We start from the raw sequence: 19,368 nt of genomic DNA, 5'->3' as shown, positions 1-19,368 counted from the left end.
AACAAAATAATGGAATTTGGTTTGCATCATAAAAAATATTACAAAAAAAGCTGCTCATTTCAATTCAAACAGTTACTCCAATGGTTTTAGAGTTGCCTATGTTATGAGTTAAAAAAAAGTTGCGACGATGTTTGGAATGACTTGAGAGGTTACATCCATGTGATTTTTAAACGCAGTTTGTAGTGAGCACGTTGTTTGATAAACAAGAAAATGAATCTAGTTAACGACAAGAAACCAAGAGTTATTCTAAACGAATATAAAGTTACTAAGGTAACACACTACCTAATTCTTCTTCTTTAGAATGATTACATGTATATTATAAGCTTACAAAATATTATTGTAGAATATTCCCACGGCACCAACGGTTTTTGATGAGCCATGGACTATAAAACGCTTCAAATCGAATTTTCGCATAGTCATTATTCGTGATGAAAATTACGAAATGGAATTTGATTTAATTGGGATTCATCCCTTTCTTGCGAATATGTTGCGACGACTTATAATCAGTGAAGTGCCAAGCATGGCAATAGAAAAAGTACATATACTCAACAACACATCAGTTATACAGGATGAGGTTTTGGCACAGAGACTAGGACTGATTCCGCTCAAAGCAGATCCTAGACTATTTGAGTTTAAAACTGATCCTGAAGCAGATGGTACTGAAGTGGACACTTTAGAATTTGAGCTGAAGATTAAATGTACCATGAACAAAGATGGTAATAAAGATTCAGCCAGACCTGATGATATGTACAAGAATAATAATGGTAAATTATTCATTTGCTAATTGAAAGTTTTGTCAATTTATGCTATTGCTTGTTATAGTTTATTCTAAACACATCAAATGGTCACCACTAGGAAATCAAGGTGACCTCTATGATGAGAGTAAAGTAGGGCCCATTGAGGATGATATTCTTATTTCTAAAATGAGACCTGGACATGAATTAGACATGAAATTGGTGGCTGTTAAAGGGATAGGAAAAGATCATGCAAAGTTCTCACCAGTTGGTAAACAGTTTGTTTCTATTTAGTATTTTAGTATTTATTAATAATTTCTGTATTGTTTAGCTACTGCATATTATAGACTGCTACCAGATATAAAACTGACAAGGGAAGTTGAAGGTGAGCAAGCAGAAAGACTACAGAAGTGTTTTTCTGCTGGAGTAATTGAACTTGAACAGCAAGGGGACAAAAAAGTGGCCGTTGTCAAAAATGCACGGTATGACTTCTCTAGTCGAAACGTGTTTCGCTATGACGATTTAAAAGATGCTGTGGTTATGACTAAAATCGAAGATCACTTCATATGTAAGCACAAAAGCATGTCTTATGTTTAAAAATAATTACATTAATTTACAGTCACAATTGAATCCGTTGGCGCTATGCAACCTTCTGACATTTTCAAAGAGTCCATCATGATCCTGAAAAACAAGTGTCGGGATATTTTGGAAGAATTAAACAGTTCATAAATAATTTTTCTGCTTTATCAACAGCTGTAAGGAAAATATTTAAACATTTTTATAAAATCGGCATCTCTTATTAAATAATCCTACACCTCTAGACTTAGTCTAACAAATACATCACCAATTAAACACGTAGACCAGATAGATATCAGAACCTGTGCCAATAGTTAGTTTAGTTGTTCAAGCATAATAAGATGGAGGCACTGTCAAATCTGTAAGCACTGACAACTCGGTGTCCGTAAACTTTAGTTTGTGATCGTCCCAATTTGCATGGTGCGTTCTTTTGAAATCACCCAAAGTCTTGCGGATCGTTGCCTTAATTTAAATTTAAAAAATGATATTAGTCGTATAACTAAAATAGAACAAGATATATTTACCGGAATAGGCTGAGGATCATTAAGATGTGGTCCCAAATCCTCGAAGATTCCTGGCATATAATCCGGGACATCATACGGGTTCGCGTTGATATAAGAACAGAGACCTAAGACTCCCGCGTGACGAATGCGTATCTTTGCATTGCAATTCTTGCCAACTGTGGTCGCCTTCAATTTGGTTTTTGCTTTCTTTCGGAACGTCTCGAGTAACTTTATGGGTTCTTCTATGAATTTTACATGCAAGAAACCGCTAACTGCCTGACTAGCCTTCACACGTACTTCAGGCTGTACATCTTCCAACAGTAGCAATGTAACATCTAAAATCTATTGAATCTCGTATTGGTCTGATGTTTAAGTTGGCAATAGAATATATTTACCTCTTGCACCATGTTTGTGTGTATGATAGACGCCATGTTGTGAAAAACAAATACTGGTATAAATTCAGCGATCACAGCACGTGCCGACCAAAACGGACATTTTGCTACTTTCGTGATTGCTTTCAATGCATCTGGCAAGTAGATCTTGGGTGTCACGCAGCATCCAAACACAACGATCAAATTCGTGCAAATGCCCGTCAGTTCGTCATCGACTTCATTGCTTTGAAATACGCATGCCAACGGCAACAAAATAAAATGTTCCCGCTTCATCGTATAAATCGCACGAACCACACTGCCAGTTACATATTTTGCAGCTAGAAAACAATTTATTATTTATTATTTTGAAATAGACTAAACGTTTAATACGTACAGATTTTGAAAAGTCGAAGTAAGTTTTCCTTCTCAGATTCGTCCATAATTGAAATCTTACTAAGCTCCAATGCAGTGTTATCGACCGCATTCTTATCATACACTATATCTCGGTCATATTCAAACTTCTTCACGGTTTTGTCATACAATTCATTTAACTTTGGATTAACAACGTCGAAAAAGTCAGACACATGCGGACATTTCGTCTCGTTTCCATTTGGAAAGACAATATCCTTACAAAAAATATGCGTCAAACTGGTACTGATTCTATCACGCACGTTTTGGAATGGATGCATAAGATGCGCCTTAAAGTAAGTAAAACATCTGCTGTACAATTCCGCATTGCGCCATGATTGTTGATTGAGGGCGCAATAAAGAATGTACATGCGCGCACAGCCTAAGAACGAAGTACTCTCACTCAAAGGATCGTCCATCAGGAACTCCAAGAGCCAGTTGTATCGATTCGGATCGCGACACTCCAGCCCCATACCAATACAACTCGCCCAATCGAACAGAGTTTCGGCTGACAAGTTATTAAACGCTTTGCGAAGCAGTGGAATCATTTCCGTCCACAAGTCGACCGTCTGTTCGTAATTCCAATGTTTGCATCCACTGATTATACCAGATATGATCTCAGATGCACAGCGTTGTGATTGTTCCTGCTTATCTTCTACTAGTTGGTTCAAGTGCGGCATAAATATAGGCAGCAGTTGGGTGTTGAACATTTTGAACAAATACTACAATCAAATAATTTAAAAAAAACTATTAACTTTTTACATCGCATAACTTACTTTGAATAACAGGAATCTAAAAGAATTAAACTTGTCATTGCCTTTTTTCTCCTCGATCGAGTAATATTTAATCAAAATGTCGATGTTTGACTTATTACTAAAAAACGCAAGCATTTCTCTATGCTGCGGTTCCATATTGTCTGCATTTAAACTGTAGTTTGTACTATAATCGAAAACATACAAATCCACTGGCCAGCAATAAAAACCAGTATATTCGTTGTGCACAAATCTAGGGGCTTTCCACTCTTCGGAGTTCTTAGGCGCAGTCTGATTATTATAAAGTAACCAATCATTATCAATTCGGTTTCCTGGCGCGATCTGTTTAGTTGGAGCAGTATTCGAAAAACTGAACGGATCAACTTTAATCTTTGGATAGATAACTTTGTTCTGCATCATAATGTAAAGCATAACTTTAACAGCTATTTTACGAATTTTAAGTGATTCGTTTATCAGTGATCGGCAAAAGAATTGCACGACTTCTGGGCTGTATTTTAAATCCGGATGAACTAAATCACGCAAGAAACACACACTCATCATGTAATACCTCCAGTGTAAATTACATTCAGTTGCAGCCTTCAATAGAGAACTTATAAGTTCTTTGTATTCAATCAATTGTTTATCGCAATGGTTTTTTAAAGCCTTAGGTCCATTTTCTATCACCGGGCCAAATTGACTAAGATCCACTGACGGTTTACTAGCAGCTAACTTGTATCCAACTTGAATGAGACTTTCAGGTACTTCTAGATTAATAGCAATAGTTGGAAAAGACTTGTGAACAGTTTCGACCAGATAGTCCATCAAGTTAACTATGGATGGTTTCTCAGACGGCTGTGAACGCACCAGTAGGGGCCAAATCTCCTTGATAAAGTTCCAGTCATGACGTGCAATTAACGGAGTACTTTTCGGCCCTGATAGTACATACAGGCATCCTTTAAACTTCTCGTGATTCTCTGTCGAATCAAGTTGTAGCACGCGTTTGATCTGCGATGTTAGAATCGTATACGAATATGGGAAGGTCCCAATCGATGAGTTTAATTTGCATTGAGCTGCAGCGCGAATATCACTGTAGCGGCTAATGGATAACTCAAACAAATCAAGCATAATCTGTTTGTGAGTTTCCGTGAAACTGCAACTACGACTTTCATTGCGGAACTCCTGGTGCAACATTACCCTGTCGATTAGAATATGTCGAAGATGTTTCTTGTTCTTGTGCAGTTTATCTTCAAGTAGAATCTTCACTGCGTGGAAATTCTTCCAGTGAAATTCAAAATCTCGTCCTCGAAATTTATTAAACAATAAAATATCGTAAATCTGAAAATAATTGAGTTAGTTATTTGTTCATTAAGTTTAGTATTTAATACGTACATGTATAATACTATAGATACTTTTAGTATCACTTTCGTCAATTTCTAAAATTTTCTTCTGCACCTTGTGAATCACATCAGCCACGGTTTTACGTACGTTGCTACCGTCCGGCATTGTAACACTAAGCTGACTGCCTACGATAAGCTCAAATGCCCATGGTTCTATCACCGAATCGATCAAATTCATTGCCGGTTCCTTCCATAGAGGTAGCACCGTATGACAACCCAAGCTCGCGAGGATAATCTTGAAGGTCCTGCGCAACTCATGACGCGTCAAAACCACGCTTCCACTGGCATATGCATTAAGCCGTTCTAATTCAGGTACTAAATAGTGATTTAATAAACTTTGAACACATGCAACCTCTTTCTCTCCGGGCATGTACCATTTGATGTTCAGGTCGCGGATGTTTCCCGCTTTTCCCCAATCTCGTATACTTAAATACTCCTTAATCGGAGTGTCATAGGTCAATGAGCAACTTCTGTACTCAATCGGCATAGTAAAAGTCAACGTTGTCATTAATAAATTTAGCATTCGAGTGCCCAATAAGTTAGCTTGCAATGAGGTCATAAACAGAGCCTTGTCAAGCAGACTGGTTATTCTTTCAATGTAAGGTAAAATTTCAGTGTTGCAATCAACGACCTGTTGTATAAACGAATTAAATTACAAACATTTTAAATGTAGGAAATTTAAAAACTTGCCTCTGATAACAGTAGTAAATTATATAAAATCTCCTGGTTTAGATTTTCTTCGTGCATTATGTCTGCTGTGTCATTAATCAAAGTCTCTAGAGTGTTGCACAAATGCGGAATAAACAGCTTGGCAGTTTCTTTGGGACTAATCCTGCTGAAAACTTGACAGAGAGTGCCCACCATCTTGCCAGAAACTTTAATTTCAAAGATACGCGACGTTGCAAAATTATACACCTTTTTCAGAGCCACTTTGAAGATTTCTGGCGATGACTGAGTCAAAACTGCGGAAATTACCGAAACCAACGCACTCTCCGCAATACTTTCGGACTTGGTCAGCCTGCGATCATGATCGTTCTGCTCTAATCTAGTACTCTCCAATGAATTGGACTCCACCCAAGTACACAGCCGATCGAAGAACTGCACTACAAAATCTTCTAAGCCAGCGGATGCTTCACACACAATATGCTCCTCTTCAGTTAAATCATCGTAATACTTGTGCGCCTCTGATGAATTTATTAGCGGCATCATGTTAATAAACTGCACGATAAAGTTGAAAGTCATAAAACATTTGCGGCGATCATTGGGATCAATTCCCGGCAGTAGATTCATAAGCAACGGGATCACATGTGTTGGACCTTCGGGATAACCAACTCGACTACCCTGAACCATATAACGAGATACGGCGGTAATGGACATCATCGCAGATGTCAACTTGTGCGGTTCAGTGAGAGAATCCATCGAAGTGTACAACTTGTCCAAGACAAGAGGTATAATCATACTTGGGCGTAAACAAGCTAGATAATTAAAGATAAAAGTCACATCTTGGGGTGCTCTGGAAAAGATTGCTTGCTCCAGGCAGGGTTTCATCGCAGTGACAAATCTATCAATATCCGCTTCGGTGAGTTTGAACTCATCAGGGATTTGGTTCTCCCAAGTATACTTCTTGTAGCGTTCATTATGCACACGGTTCACAAAATTAGCAGCAATTTTGCGTAAAAAGTCGCGTATCTTCGGTGTCCAGCGGCCGGTGTTTGCTACATTATAATAAGACTCAATCGTTTGCATGAAAGACTCGAGATGTTTAAAGACTGTATCGCTTGGCCCGCCTAAACAGGACACGATCCAGCGTGTCATCGAATTAATATCGATCTTAAACTGTTTGTTGGATTGTTTTTGTCTATAGCTGACTGGCAATTGCAATGTGCGCAGGAAGCGCGCGAACATTGCAGGCACATATGGTTCCCAGTTGATACGTCCGATATGGTTTTCCGCCAGACAGCTTATCAGTGATGCCATTTGCTATACAATTACATACATATTTTTCAATATAACTTATCAGCATTGAGAGAACTTGTTGACTTACATTCTCCCAGGATCCAGCATTGTGGCAAACGTCCCAGAAATTCATGAATTCTTCTAGCCAGAGCTCGTATCCAACTGATGCTTCGCTAGGTTTCATTGTAATAGGTAAAAATGTTTCGAAATAATGCATTAAAAACACAAGGTCTTTACTACTATGGGGGCATAGTTTCGGGCGAAATTCGTCAAGAATTTCTTGGGTTGCGCTGACTGGAAAATATCTGGAATATCATACATTAGGATACTATTTCTAGTTTGTTTGTTTTTTTTAATCTCGTACGTTCTTGAATGCCGAATAAGTTGATCCAGGGTGATTTCGACAGACGAAAAGTATCTGTACATCCCAATGCAAAGACGATTCTTCTTGGTGACGCGGTGGCAAAGATCGTATAATGGCCTCCATTCCAATTGCAAGTCATCGCGACTTAATAACTCCTTTTTTCTGGCGAGCAAACAACATATTTGAATGCGCGCACAAAGAAGTGTTTATTTTGGTATGTTCCGTTGTACTTACTTCAGAAGAAAATTGAGCGTGCCAGCGAACTTTATTATTCTCGTCGGTTCTAAATTTGGTATAGTCAATGCCTCATAAAACAATTTAATCAGATAAATATGGTCCTCTTTCGAAAATTTTAATCCATAGATTTTCATGTATCTGAAATTTCAAATATTAGTGGCATAAATATGGGGTTATGTTATGCAGGTAAAAAAATATATAGTTTTCAAAGCCGGCCCTGGGCATGCAAATGACAAAGACAGGCGATCAGTACATTTCCTTTCCTAACATCACGTGGGCACATGCGTCGTGCAGCACGCTAAATGTCAAAACTCCGGCGAATAATTCGTTGCTGATATTTAAAATTACGAGTAAAAAGTTTGAAGTGGCGGATAAATCATCGAAGTGACATGTCAATCGCTGGCAAGAAAAACTTACCTGTGCAATCGTGAAGTCCATACTGCACATCCCGGTCGAATTTCACGTGCGAGGAACGCTTTGACGAGGTTAGTTTTGATGTCATGAAACAACACTCGCGATTCCTCGTCCAGCTTATCTGCGTACGGTAACAGTTTGTTGTAAACGATTTCTTTCTGTGGGCGAAAACCCAGCTGAGCACAGCGCTCTTCGATTTCCTCGTCCATTTTTCGGCAGTCGCATAAATGTCAATTCACCGTATCAAAAACTTACACCTGTTTATTTATCAGCGCGCAACTGTACGTGCTCCTAGAACAATAATCGCGCACCGTACGTGGATTTACTACGATTGGACAAAAACAAAAAAATTACTAGTCATTTCGGTGACTTTCGACAGTCGGCTGCTGTTGCAATCTTACCCTCACTCTGGATTTGTCAGCCTCTTCCCCACTTTCCTCACTGCGGTTCACACACTTGGCGCAGCGCCAATTTCAAACGTGTGCGCCCTTGCACCTACAAAACAAAATGAACACATTTTATTTCGTGTTGCGCATTCTCACAATCAAGGCCAGTGTCATTTACACTACAAACCTACAAACTGTTGCAAATCGCGCATTATTTTAATGCAAGTTCACTCGATTTAATATTTGTATAATTATTGAGCTTCTAGTAAAAGTTGTTTGTTATGCGTCTATTTGTTGTAATTAAAACTTTATACAACGGGATAAAAAACTATGAATGAATGACACAATCTTTCACAACTTATATTTTTAGTTTTTCACATCTTGTGTGCATTGATGAAATTTTTAAACCTTGACACGCGTGCGTTTTCCCGCAAAGGTGGCCAAGTATTCCGGTTTAAAATTAGCCTGCTCGTAATATAAAGATTTAAACAATAATAATTAATATTGATTATTTAATTAAATTATGTTTGTATTTCAGATATATTTGGAAACGAAATAGAGCACAAACCACAAACATAATGGCGAATGTTTTAAAGTTAATGTCGAACTTTTTTCGAAAATCTCGATTCCCTAGACAGACAACGATAAATTTTAATTCCCATTTCTCCAGTGTTACCAAAGGCAAGTGTTTAATAATAATTTACAGTAATACCTGCCAAAGGGGACGAGATTTGTTTGCAGTTTTCTTTGCTGCGTGATGAGTCTTTCACTTTTCACTTACTCGCGCTTACTGAGCAGAATATGCTGCGTTCTGTCAATTCAACGTGGTTTTGCGATGTTTGCGCTCAATGCGGATAAATAACAAATCATATCTACTTCTTTATGATAACTGCGGAATATTAATATTGACATTGACTATGCACAATTATTTTACTATGCTATTTATCAGTTCTTAGTATTAGGTTTTCACCAATATTTAATTTAATATTTAAACATTCCAACAAAACATAGATTTGGTTCGTTCATTACCAAAGGAACAAACAACGGCCATACATAATCAAGACATCCTCTTGGGCTCTCTGAAAACAGCCTCGACTACTTCTAACATATTGGAAATTGTCAAGTCTCATGCAGTTGTAATGAACAACAAGCATCTAATGCAAGCACTTCGCTCACTTTTCACATTACAAAAAAGTGGCCAGTCTCAACTATCAACACAACAAATTTTAAAACATCCCGACTTTCACTTATTGTGCCGAACTCTACGCAAACATTCAGGTGTCATCGAATTAAATGAAACAATTGAAGCGCTGAAAGTCGTCAGTTATGTTGGCGTAGCCTCAGACAGTACAATAGTACAAGTTTTATTACAACTTCTTCGCCACCAAGTAAACTACCTTACGCTGCCACAAATCATATTTCTTGATTTTCTTCTGGCACAAATGAAAGCTACTCCATTGATCGAAGCGATGCAATTGGCGCTGCCTTTGATATTCGAAATTCAATTGTCGACTAAACTAGACAGGGACAATATTAACCATATGGCCGATTGTTTACTTTTTGCGACCAAGAAGAACGTATCAGCTAAGTGTGTGGAAAACTTAGTTAGTTCGATAAGTCGGTATAATGGACCAATGGAAACTAAGACTGCGATGAGTATATTATGGTCGTTATGCGATTTCAAACCCGATGAGTTGTTTGAACCCTTGGTCACACGTCTAATCGAAGATTTGATTGTGGATATCGACGCACTGAATTACGGAGATATTGAGACGACGCTAACGAAGCTTACCAATCGCTATAGTAGTAAATATCCGTTTTATTACAACGATATATTTTGTGATTTAGTTGCAAATTATGTGATGGATCAAGATTTAGGATGCGAAGCTGCAGTATTCGTATTAAAAAAGCTGCACAAAGTGGTAAGAACTTATTTATATGCAGTACTTTCTAAACATGTTAAATTAGGTGTAATATTTTACAAATATGTTGTGATTATTTCCGCGTATTTAACTTTCTAAAGTTATATCTTTTGAGGAAATTTATTTTGAACGTAGGCAACTTCAATTGCTTTAAAATTTTATTTGTTTCAGTATCATACCAACGATAAATTACTTAATTATGTATCAAAGAAATTTATGGACGATCCAGATCTTTTCCACAATGGTGATCCCATGATGGGTTTTAACTTCATCAATTTCTTGGCGCTCAGTGATTTCCGACCGATTCATTGGCCAGAAATTAAAATGATGATTGCTACGACGAATATGTTCAAGAATGCAGGAAGGCGCGAAATCATTTGGTTGCGGTTAGCTGCCAACATGTGCATGCTAAATATTTACAAAACCGATGTGTTAGAATCGGCCTTCAGAGACAATTATATCCAAAAAGTGTTTAAAACTAGTAAGCTCATTTTACATTATTATGCTGCAAAACTGTTTATAAAATATTCTTTAGATTATCAATCAGACTATGAAAATCTGATTCTGCTCAACCAAGCTATTATGACTTACAAGATAGACATTCAAAACATCATGCCTAGTCCACAAGCACTTCAAGCTGCTGCAAATAAATTGAAACTTCCCTTCGAATATCCATTGGAGGGTGCGTTACTAAATGTTTTTGGTGGTGATAAATATGTGAAGACTGGAGTTAAAACAAAGTTATATCATCATATAGGTATGATTTGAAGATGTTTAAATACAAACTAATATAATTATTTAAAGTAATAACTTTTTTGTAGATCATTTAATTATGTTACGCAAAGGAGGTTTTCCCGTGGCGTTTGCATCATCCAATTCACCGAATTATTTAGAGGATGTAGTATTAACGGAAGATTCACAGATGTAAGAATAATATTTATGTCTATTATTTGTAAAATTCAACTTATTTGGGTGTTATGCATTGTTCACTTGTTGTATTATTGTTTCAGGATAGCAATAATGGGCTTGTATGCTCATCATTTTACATCAAACAGCAAAAGGCTGAAAAGTAAAGTAGGACTGACGTTACGAACGTTGGAAAGTCAGGGATGTTTAGTGATTCCTATTAATATCACGGACTGGTTACAATTGCCTGAATTTGAACGAATTCCGTACCTGATGCGATTGATCAAAGAGAAAACTAATGAACAGGATTTAGCTTCCAAAGATATTTTGTAAAGTTTTGTTAATAAAAAGTAATAAATTCAAAGTCCCATCTAATTGTCCAGACAACAATAAAGCTGTGGTAATGACCAGGTGGTAGGTAAATTCGCGGAAAGGATTATTACCTGATATTACAAAGTAGTTATGATTTGGTCTTCAAAAGTTTACAAAATATTACAACTAAATATTTCAATTTGGTCACAATGCATATGGTTTGTAGGGAAAGTGTGCGTGCGTGATTGATCATTTGATTTACGTGATTGATTAGTGCGTTAACGTGCATTAAAGCTGTACAAGTATGAATTTACTTTCCCTTTTGTGGTTTTTGCTTTTTAGTTCGCATTTTTGAATCGTATGCGTATGCTACAGCTTTTCAAGTACTCGAGTCATATCGATTGGTGTCGTGTTCTCAACAGCGCTTTGATTGGTCCGCTGCGTTGCAACAGTGCGCCCCACCATATTTGGTGAAATGTGGCAAACCTGTTTGGCACTGACATAATGTCATCTCAACCGCTTCTTTTTCGCTGTGAGACTCAACAGCAGAAATTCAGTGTGTTTAGTGAACTTCCAGCGTAGTTTCGCGTCGAGGTGATCGTAATTATGAACTTAATATTCGATTTGATATTCGGCGTGCATTTGAGGACGATTTGAGTGTACGTAGTTGAAATACGTGTTTCGGGCCCAGTTGCATGCGACAGAGTATCGCATCGCACTTGTTTGTGTGTATCGTGCGTATGCTACATACGCCTTATTATGATGCTTTCTTGATTTTCACGCGTTATTCTCGTACTAAATGAATTATTGCATCGTTACAACTGAAGTTCATTGTGATTGCATCAATGATTGTAATACTAAGTGATCGGGCGTAGGGTAATTTACGCACCAAATCGAAAATGGTAAGTGTCTTTGTCCATTCCATTATCACCAATGTATCAGTAATTGGTCTATTTTAATTAACATTTGCATTTCTCGTTCTCAGCAAGGAGACGATCCTCCTTATTTGCATGTCGGTACCGCAGTCAGCGCGAAGTACAAGGGTGCGTTTTGTGAAGCCAAAGTTAGCAAAGTTGTCCGAATTGTAAAATGCAAGGTAAATTATTTTTAACATTAGCAATTCACCTCTAAATTAGTTAGAAATATTGGCTAAACCACGTTTAATGTTTAGGTTACATTCAAAATGGGTCTGGGCACAGCCACTGTGAGTGATGAGGTTATAAAGGGGCCAATCAGAGTTGGCCAACTTGTGAATGCAAGACATCCAGAGAAGAAAGAAAACATTGATTGTATTATCACGAAAATTCAGGACTGTAGTCAATATACAGTTGGTGAGTTCACTGATCATATGATCATTAATGAAAGTTTAGTTTGTATACCTTAACACAGCAATATGTAAATATTTGTAGTGTTTGATGATGGAGATATAACAACACTGAGGAGGTCTGCATTGTGTTTGAAAAGTGGCAGGCACTTTAATGAGAGTGAAACGTTGGATCAATTACCATTGACACATCCAGAGCATTTTGGGAATCCAGTCATGGGTGGCAGAAGAGGAAGAAGATGCAGGCAGCTGAAGTAAGTTTAACTTAAAATATCGTTTATGTCGACATTGTTTTAACTTATATATTATTGAAAACAGGGAAGACAGTAGTGATGGCGAGGGTGAAGAGGAAAATGAGCCAGATTTAGAGATGTACAGTGCTGATATTGGTAGAGTAGTTGTTATTGAAGGTTCAGATAAGAAAAGAATCAGAGACAATTGGTTCCCCGGGTTGATCGTTATTCCGTCAGCCCAACCAACCGTACGAATAAATGTTAAAGATGAATTTCTCGTGCGGTCATTCCGCGATGGTCGATATTATACTGTTCCAAAGAAGGAGATTATGGAATTCAAACGTGAATCTAAAGCTGACATGTCATGTCTCAAAGAAGCCATTGAAAAGGCTCTAAAGTATATGGACCAAGATGAGTTGCCACCTTACTGGGAGCGAAATTCGTTGTTCAACTCGCAAAGTCAATTGACTGATTCTGATGACAACTATAGCGATGTAAGTACTGTTCATTTGTAAAAACATGCATTTTACTTGATGATATCTTTTGTTTGTTTAAATAGAGTTCAGACGATGAACCTACCGAAGAAAAAGATCACTTCGTCGCGCAATTGTATAAATTCATGGATGATAGAGGGACACCCCTAAATAAAACACCAACAATCGCACAGAAAGATGTGGATTTCTACAAACTGTTTCGCCTAGTGCATAAAATGGGTGGTTATAATCGCGTATCAAATAAAACAAAGTGGAAATCTGTCACTGGGCGACTAAAGTTGCCGCAAACCCAAAGCGCGTATAATCAAGTTAAGCAGGTGTACAAGAAATGTTTACTTAGCTACGAAGCGTTCTACAGAACTTTGGGTTGCACAATGTTGACACCGATCAGACACGCGAAAAAAGATCGAGGAAGGCCTTTAATTCGCGACAAAGATCGTATGACACCGGTGCAGAGTCCTAAGCCCGAAAAGGAGAAGGAAGAAGAGCCGCCAGAAATAAAGAAGGAAAAAGAGGAAGACGAGAAGGAAAAGAAAGAGGACGTAATAGTAAAAACACCAAAACCGAAAAAGGCTGAAAAACCGGTGAAGGTCGAGGATGAAAAGAAGAATATTAAAAAAGAACCACTGCCCGAATGTAGTGACAACAGCAGTGATGCGACGGATCAATCGGAAGTTGCGGGCCCATCAAGAGAACCAGGTAGGCCCAAACGATCTGAAGTTAAGAAAGAGAAGAAAGTTAAACCAGCGAGTGGAGATAAGGTAAAGGCGCTTGTGGAGAAATTCGAGGAGCATACGAAGAAGAACGAAAAAGAAAAAGACAAAGATAAGGAGAAAGTGAAAGATGATGATAAAGACAAGGATAAGGAGAGGGAAAAGGATAAAGATAAAGAGAAACAGTCACAACAAACAAGATCAAAGTCATCTCAGCAACCCAAAACAAAAGATAAAGAGAAAGAAAAAGAAAAGGAATCATCACCCGAGAGTCGAGCACAAGACGTCAAGACACCTGTCAAAGACAAGGAATCAAAATCATCTGTCAAGTCAGCGAAAAAATCTTCATCGGATGATGACAAGGAGCGGAAACGCGGTCGTAAACGTACTAACCCTGAGGAGAAAGAGAAAACAAGCAGTGAATCATCGGACTTACCTCCAACTCCAAGCACCAGTACTACTAAAGGCGCTGTTAATATTGGTGAAAAGCTGAAGGTTTATTACGGCCCAACACACGAGTCAAAAGTGACATATGAAGCGAAAGTGATTGAAATTGACAAGGATAATTCTGGTCAGTTTATGTATTTGGTGCATTATACAGGATGGAATAATCGTTATGATGAATGGATTAATGCTGGCAGGATTGCCGAAAACCTTAGCGCGACTTCGAAAGCCAAACGTTTGAGGCAGCACTCCTCACCTCCGACAGGAGCTAAGTCAAGTCCCAAGCCACCTGTAAAGAGAGGCCGCGGTATGTCTATTACAGGTCGCAGCACTGTTCAGGAAACTCCGCGATCTACGACGCCATCGAGCGTGACGTCATCCTCTAGCCGTACTAAAAGTCCTGCGACGCCGGTTTCGCGTAGTCGAAGCACTCGTGGCGAAAGCACAAGACGAACACGCCGTACTTCAGCGCATACGGACATATCGGTGCAATCAGAGTCCGATTCTGATGATGATGATCGGACTGAAAGCGATATTGAGTTAACGCGCACGCGTAGCGGTAATAAATCCGAAGAGAACGAAACCAAGGTTAAGCGCAAGCATACTAAGTCGAAAAGTGATAAGCGGAAGGACGATGAGGATACCGAAAAGGAAGACGATGAGAAAGAAAAGCCGAAGAAGCCGAGGAAATACAAAAAAGTTGCCGAGATTAAATCGGATAGCGAAGATGAGGCTGTGCTCAGCACGCACGCGAAAGGACGCGACTTTGATTTGCTTCAAATTCGGTCGGAGCTTAAAGGTTTCCGAAAGGCAGAACTACCTGCTACAACTGTTGCAGAAAGCAACGAAAAGGACACCACTTCTTCTGACGAGTCAGCTACACTTGTTGATAGTAAAGAACGAGAGATAGAGAGCGAAAATGAAGATAAAAGAGAAGATTATTGAGAAATCTTCCAGTTCTGATGATATTTACGAGTTTAAAGAGCCTGAGCCATTTGAATTTGGCAGCAGGAAGATTGTGGATGATAAGATTAAAAAGCGAGTTCCAAGGGTTTTCGAAGAGGTGGAAAAATCACCACCAAAAAAGAAAACGCCGAAGTCTCCTGCCAAACAGGAAACTAAGGAAGAACCTGAGAAGAAACGTTTTAAGAAATTACCTGCGTCACCTAAGCCAGTTGTCGAAGAAATTCAAACACCTCCAGAAGAGAAAGAGATTGAAGTCAAGAAAGAAGTTAAAGAAGAAAAAAGGGAGGTGTCTGACGATCCGTTTGATAAATTGGTTGAATCGCCATCGTTTCATGTTGGCAAATCAACCACTACAACGCCCGAGAAGGCCCCAGTGGAAAAACCTAAGGTTGAACCCGTTCCCGAACCTTTGAGTATGTTTGATTCCCCAGATTTTGAAGAAAACAGCGATGACCGCCTTGATTTATCCGACAATGAAGAACGTACTAACGAATTGACTTTCACACGTGCCAGTCCGCTGTTTACCAACTTTGGTAAGCCTTCGCCAGATCATATTATCGAAGCAGCATGTGATAGTTTTGGTTTATCAAAGAGCAAGGATATCAAGCAAAAAGATAGCGAAGATGATGAGGACTCCAATCTTCAAGCGTCTATTCAACGTGCGCAGTCAGCACTTACTAATCATTTAGACTCCAGTCCAGGTGAAGCGGAATCTACGAAAATTATATCCGAATCCAGTGCGATTACTTTAAGCCGCGTGGAAGCTGAAGATGTCGAAATGGAAATTGTTGACGAACCTCCCATGAAAGAAAAGGTTCAACTGCCGAAACAAATCTCGGCCGTTTTTCAAGAATCGGATAGCTCGATTCTTGAGGATTTATACAATCCTCCTCAGATTGTTATTCCCAAAGCGGAGGATATTAAAGATCTCAATGTAAAAACCGGAACAAAGATTGCTGATTCAATCCTGCAGAAGTTAACTAAAAACAAAGAAATTGTTTCGCCGAAATCTATTAAAGTTGAAGAACCCCAATAATGGTTCAGCAAGAAATTAAAGCAGAAGAATCACCGGAAGTGATGGATACAAAAGGTGAAACAAAAATAATCACATTGGTTGAAGCAACGTGTAAACCTGATACGAAATCAATCACAAAGGTAGATTCTATTGATGAACTACCTGTTACACCGCCTAAATCAAAACCTGAGCCAAAACCTAAACCGCAACCCGTCAAAAGACCAGAGCCCGAGCCAAGGAAGCGCAGTTACAAGAAATTTGTCAGTCCGGAATTTATCGATAGCGATGATGATAGTGACGATAGTGATTCCGATATTAGATTGGTGATTGCAAGATCTGAAGATGAATCGGAATCAGGTTCGTCATCAGATAAACTTGAACCGGAAGAACAGCCGACTGAGACTAAAGTTATTAAACTCGTTGATGCCGAAGAACCTGAAGAACGCAATTTTAACATCACTGAATGTAAAATGGACTTTAAGGAGGCAGAGGAAGAGGAGGTCAAGACTGATGAACCTGAAGAGGAGAGCAAGGAAGAAGAGCCCGATTCACAACTGCATTCAACACTTTTGTGCGAGGAAACTTTTCCGGGAAGTCCCGCCCCCGCACCTACTAGTGAATCTAAACCTAAGACTAAGGCTGTCATGGAGATGCCTTTTGCTAGCGCGCCTAGCAGCAGCAGTAGCAACAGCAAGAGTGTTATGATGCAACAAGAAAAGCAACCATCGCCTGGACCAATCATACTGCCATTGCCTAATAACAGGGACACCAATACAGTGCTAGACAACACGCCACCCACCACACCTGAAAGTACAATAAGTAATCTATCACCAAGAGGGTAAGAAATATGAAAATTTAGAAAAGTTTGGATTATTTTTAATCTGCACACATGTTTATTATAGAGAAATTGGTGGATTATCTCCTCCGAGCAATGCAGACAATGAAAGTTGCAAATCAACCGAAGCAGAGAATGATTATTCAACGCAAAGACGAGCGGCAGCTACAAAAGTTACAAATTACAGCGAAGAAGGTACGTTGAAAATAAAGGAATGATATTATTGTGATGTACGTAATATGCATTAGTATCATTTTTAGATTCGTTAAATTGTGAGCCGCATACCAGCGCTAAAAAGCGCGAGGAGATACCGTCGCCTTGCAAGAAGCGCCGGCGTTCGTGCAAGGGCGAGAATGATGTACCTGCGAAGCGCGGGCGCAAACCAAATAGATCTCGACATAATAGCGACAGTGATGATACCTCCGAACACTCGCTGAACGCTCTAATGTCCAGCTTTGAATCAAGACTCACGCGATCTCCACGGCCTTTGAAGTACAATTTCTATGTTGAATTGGGTACGTATTTTATTGTGATTGACTTCAAAACGTAACTTAATTCATTTGACTCTGCTACAGATCCAAATTTGGATAGTGCCGCTCGAATAGCAGTATTACTACAGAAATTACAAGACTTACGCAAAACTTACGCAGACGTCAAAGCTGAACTTGTGACAATTGAACGACGGCGGAAGAAAATCAGGAGGAGAGAACGTGAAGGTAAGTTTTAGATATTTCTGATGGATTTGATGTATTTATTAATAAATTTGTTGATTTTTTTAGCTTTGAAAGCAGCTAAGCAGGAGATGGCCTGCATATGATTAAAATAATGCTTTCAACTGGTTGGGCATAGTACCATTGCAATTTCAGTAGTTCTAAGTTACAAAATATATTGTAAAGAATTGATAATTAGATCTAAAACAACTGCCTATCATCGCCACAAGTCAAGGCAATTATTGAATGAAGATGTAAATATGTCACGTCATAAATTTCGAATAAGGACTCAAATTTCAACACAAAAAAATTGAGACGTTACATAAACGAATTTCGATTAATTAATATTTATTTGTGATACGGCTTAAATTACAACAATTGTAATAATTAATCGAGGTGTAAACGAATTGTAAATATGTATCTAAAACTTTTATTTCGGATCAATGACTTATGAGAAATATGTAGTTTTAAAATGTTATTGATTTTTTTTTCGATTAACATGTTGTTAGGTTCGAGTAAGTTATTATCTCCGTATTATGTTTCAGTGGAATGATTTAATTTGTGTGCAAATTTTTTTCTCGACTTTTCAATGGCATTACAATCATATATTAATTATGAAGAATCATGATGGATTGATGATTGGTTATTGTTTATAATCATCTAGTGCGCATTTTAAAGATTATATATTTTGTTATTATATTTGTATTTTGTATAAAGGTTTTGATTGGAGTAATTTTAGGCTCTACACATTTGCTCCTAATTTTCGTCTAATGGATTATTATTTATAGATTAATGACAATATGTGTGTATTGAGTAATTAATCTTTTATCGAAAAAAGGATTCTATTTTCTTGTTTCGACTTAAATAGCGAATATTATAACGAATTGAACAGGAAAATATATTTTGTTAATTAAACAGTAATCAAAGTCTTTTAGTGAATCTGAAAATATATTTGAATTATCATTTTTCCAACGAACGCGACGCGAACTGATTGTTTGTGCGCTGAACGTTGTTAAATAACAAAAGTACGCGTTGGTTTTCCCATGTTGTTTGTAGCGATATTATTGTGGCATAGAATAGCAGCGCATGGTATCGAGGTTGAACCAACAGCACCAACAGTTTGTGCTCGCCGGATGGTCGTAATACACTTGGAATGCGCGGCTACAGGCACAGCGCACGCCGTGTAGCGTGGCGCAGCGCAGTGGCGGCGATGTTGAATAAGTACATGTTACAAGGCAAAAAGCAAGCCAGCACGAAATGTATTTACTTGCGCTTAAACACATTCGAATTGGCGTTCGCTCACGATAATGAATAATATAGTTTGGGTTTCAATGTTTTATGAAATGCATTATTCAGAATGCAGAATAGCAGACATCTGCAAATAATCAAGATATTT

General features: G+C 38.3%; 4 protein-coding genes across 6 annotated transcripts; 3 read left to right on the top strand and 1 right to left on the bottom strand.

Moving 5' to 3' along the window:
* The first annotated feature begins 124 nt into the window (after nt 1-124).
* Polr1C (RNA polymerase I and III subunit C) lies at nt 125-1,520 on the top strand. Its single transcript, XM_065312203.1, has 5 exons — nt 125-270; nt 344-764; nt 823-1,005; nt 1,066-1,302; nt 1,354-1,520. The coding sequence occupies exons 1-5, from the start codon at nt 211-213 to the stop codon at nt 1,461-1,463; spliced, it is 1,011 nt and encodes a 336-aa protein (XP_065168275.1). The 5' UTR covers nt 125-210; the 3' UTR covers nt 1,464-1,520.
* Nucleotides 1,354-11,290, top strand: LOC135799182 (uncharacterized). 2 transcript variants are annotated; one of them, XM_065312202.1, is made up of 7 exons: nt 1,354-1,489; nt 8,637-8,779; nt 9,110-10,020; nt 10,192-10,501; nt 10,556-10,777; nt 10,842-10,944; nt 11,031-11,290. In XM_065312202.1, the coding sequence occupies exons 2-7, from the start codon at nt 8,677-8,679 to the stop codon at nt 11,257-11,259; spliced, it is 1,878 nt and encodes a 625-aa protein (XP_065168274.1). In that variant the 5' UTR covers nt 1,354-1,489; nt 8,637-8,676; the 3' UTR covers nt 11,260-11,290. The 2 variants fall into 2 exon arrangements, with proteins under 2 accessions (XP_065168274.1, XP_065168273.1); XM_065312201.1 differs by lacking the exon at nt 1,354-1,489 and adding an exon at nt 7,642-7,783.
* Nucleotides 1,465-8,908, bottom strand: LOC135799181 (proteasome activator complex subunit 4B-like). 2 transcript variants are annotated; one of them, XM_065312199.1, is made up of 13 exons: nt 8,811-8,908; nt 8,114-8,207; nt 7,716-8,037; nt 7,296-7,436; nt 7,062-7,223; nt 6,786-7,002; nt 5,432-6,721; nt 4,734-5,372; nt 3,369-4,679; nt 2,579-3,314; nt 2,209-2,522; nt 1,835-2,155; nt 1,465-1,772 (listed from the first exon to the last, which is right to left on the bottom strand). In XM_065312199.1, exons 3-13 carry the CDS (start codon nt 7,919-7,921, stop codon nt 1,638-1,640), a joined length of 5,472 nt encoding a protein of 1,823 aa, XP_065168271.1. In that variant the 5' UTR covers nt 7,922-8,037; nt 8,114-8,207; nt 8,811-8,908; the 3' UTR covers nt 1,465-1,637. The 2 variants fall into 2 exon arrangements, with proteins under 2 accessions (XP_065168271.1, XP_065168272.1); XM_065312200.1 differs by lacking the exons at nt 8,114-8,207; nt 8,811-8,908 and having other exon boundaries at nt 7,716-8,107.
* Nucleotides 11,291-11,732: 442 nt separating the features above from the next.
* htk (AT-rich interaction domain hat-trick) lies at nt 11,733-18,898 on the top strand. The gene is given in 12 exon segments (XM_065312204.1): nt 11,733-12,140; nt 12,224-12,334; nt 12,410-12,569; nt 12,648-12,816; nt 12,881-13,289; nt 13,355-15,372; nt 15,374-16,409; nt 16,457-17,265; nt 17,330-17,457; nt 17,523-17,777; nt 17,838-17,978; nt 18,042-18,898. Coding segments are annotated over 12 exon segments (5,277 nt in total). The 5' UTR covers nt 11,733-12,137; the 3' UTR covers nt 18,080-18,898.
* Nucleotides 18,899-19,368: the final 470 nt, after the last annotated feature.

The sequence above is a fragment of the Atheta coriaria genome, unplaced genomic scaffold (assembly GCF_025399875.1).
Source record: "Atheta coriaria isolate IRGN ID8LTWV9N9 unplaced genomic scaffold, Caltech_Dcor_3.1 hic_scaffold_9_pilon, whole genome shotgun sequence".
Taxonomy (NCBI): Eukaryota; Metazoa; Arthropoda; class Insecta; order Coleoptera; family Staphylinidae; genus Dalotia; species Dalotia coriaria.
Note: the sequence above shows the minus strand (reverse complement) of the source record. Positions and strands in the feature narration are given on the sequence as shown.

Coding starts and splice junctions, on each gene's coding strand:
- Polr1C (XM_065312203.1), top strand. CDS start 211: ATGAATCTAGTTAACGACAAGAAACCAAGAGTTATTCTAAACGAATAT. Junction 271..343: donor ACGAATATAAAGTTACTAAG/GTAACACACTAC, acceptor ATATTATTGTAG/AATATTCCCACGGCACCAAC. Junction 765..822: donor TATGTACAAGAATAATAATG/GTAAATTATTCA, acceptor TGCTTGTTATAG/TTTATTCTAAACACATCAAA.
- LOC135799181 (XM_065312199.1), bottom strand. CDS start 7,921: ATGGACGAGGAAATCGAAGAGCGCTGTGCTCAGCTGGGTTTTCGCCCA. Junction 7,003..7,061: donor CTTATTCGGCATTCAAGAAC/GTACGAGATTAA, acceptor ATGATATTCCAG/ATATTTTCCAGTCAGCGCAA. Junction 2,523..2,578: donor ACTTCGACTTTTCAAAATCT/GTACGTATTAAA, acceptor ATTGTTTTCTAG/CTGCAAAATATGTAACTGGC.
- LOC135799182 (XM_065312202.1), top strand. CDS start 8,677: ATGGCGAATGTTTTAAAGTTAATGTCGAACTTTTTTCGAAAATCTCGA. Junction 8,780..9,109: donor TTTCTCCAGTGTTACCAAAG/GCAAGTGTTTAA, acceptor AACAAAACATAG/ATTTGGTTCGTTCATTACCA. Junction 10,945..11,030: donor TTAACGGAAGATTCACAGAT/GTAAGAATAATA, acceptor TTATTGTTTCAG/GATAGCAATAATGGGCTTGT.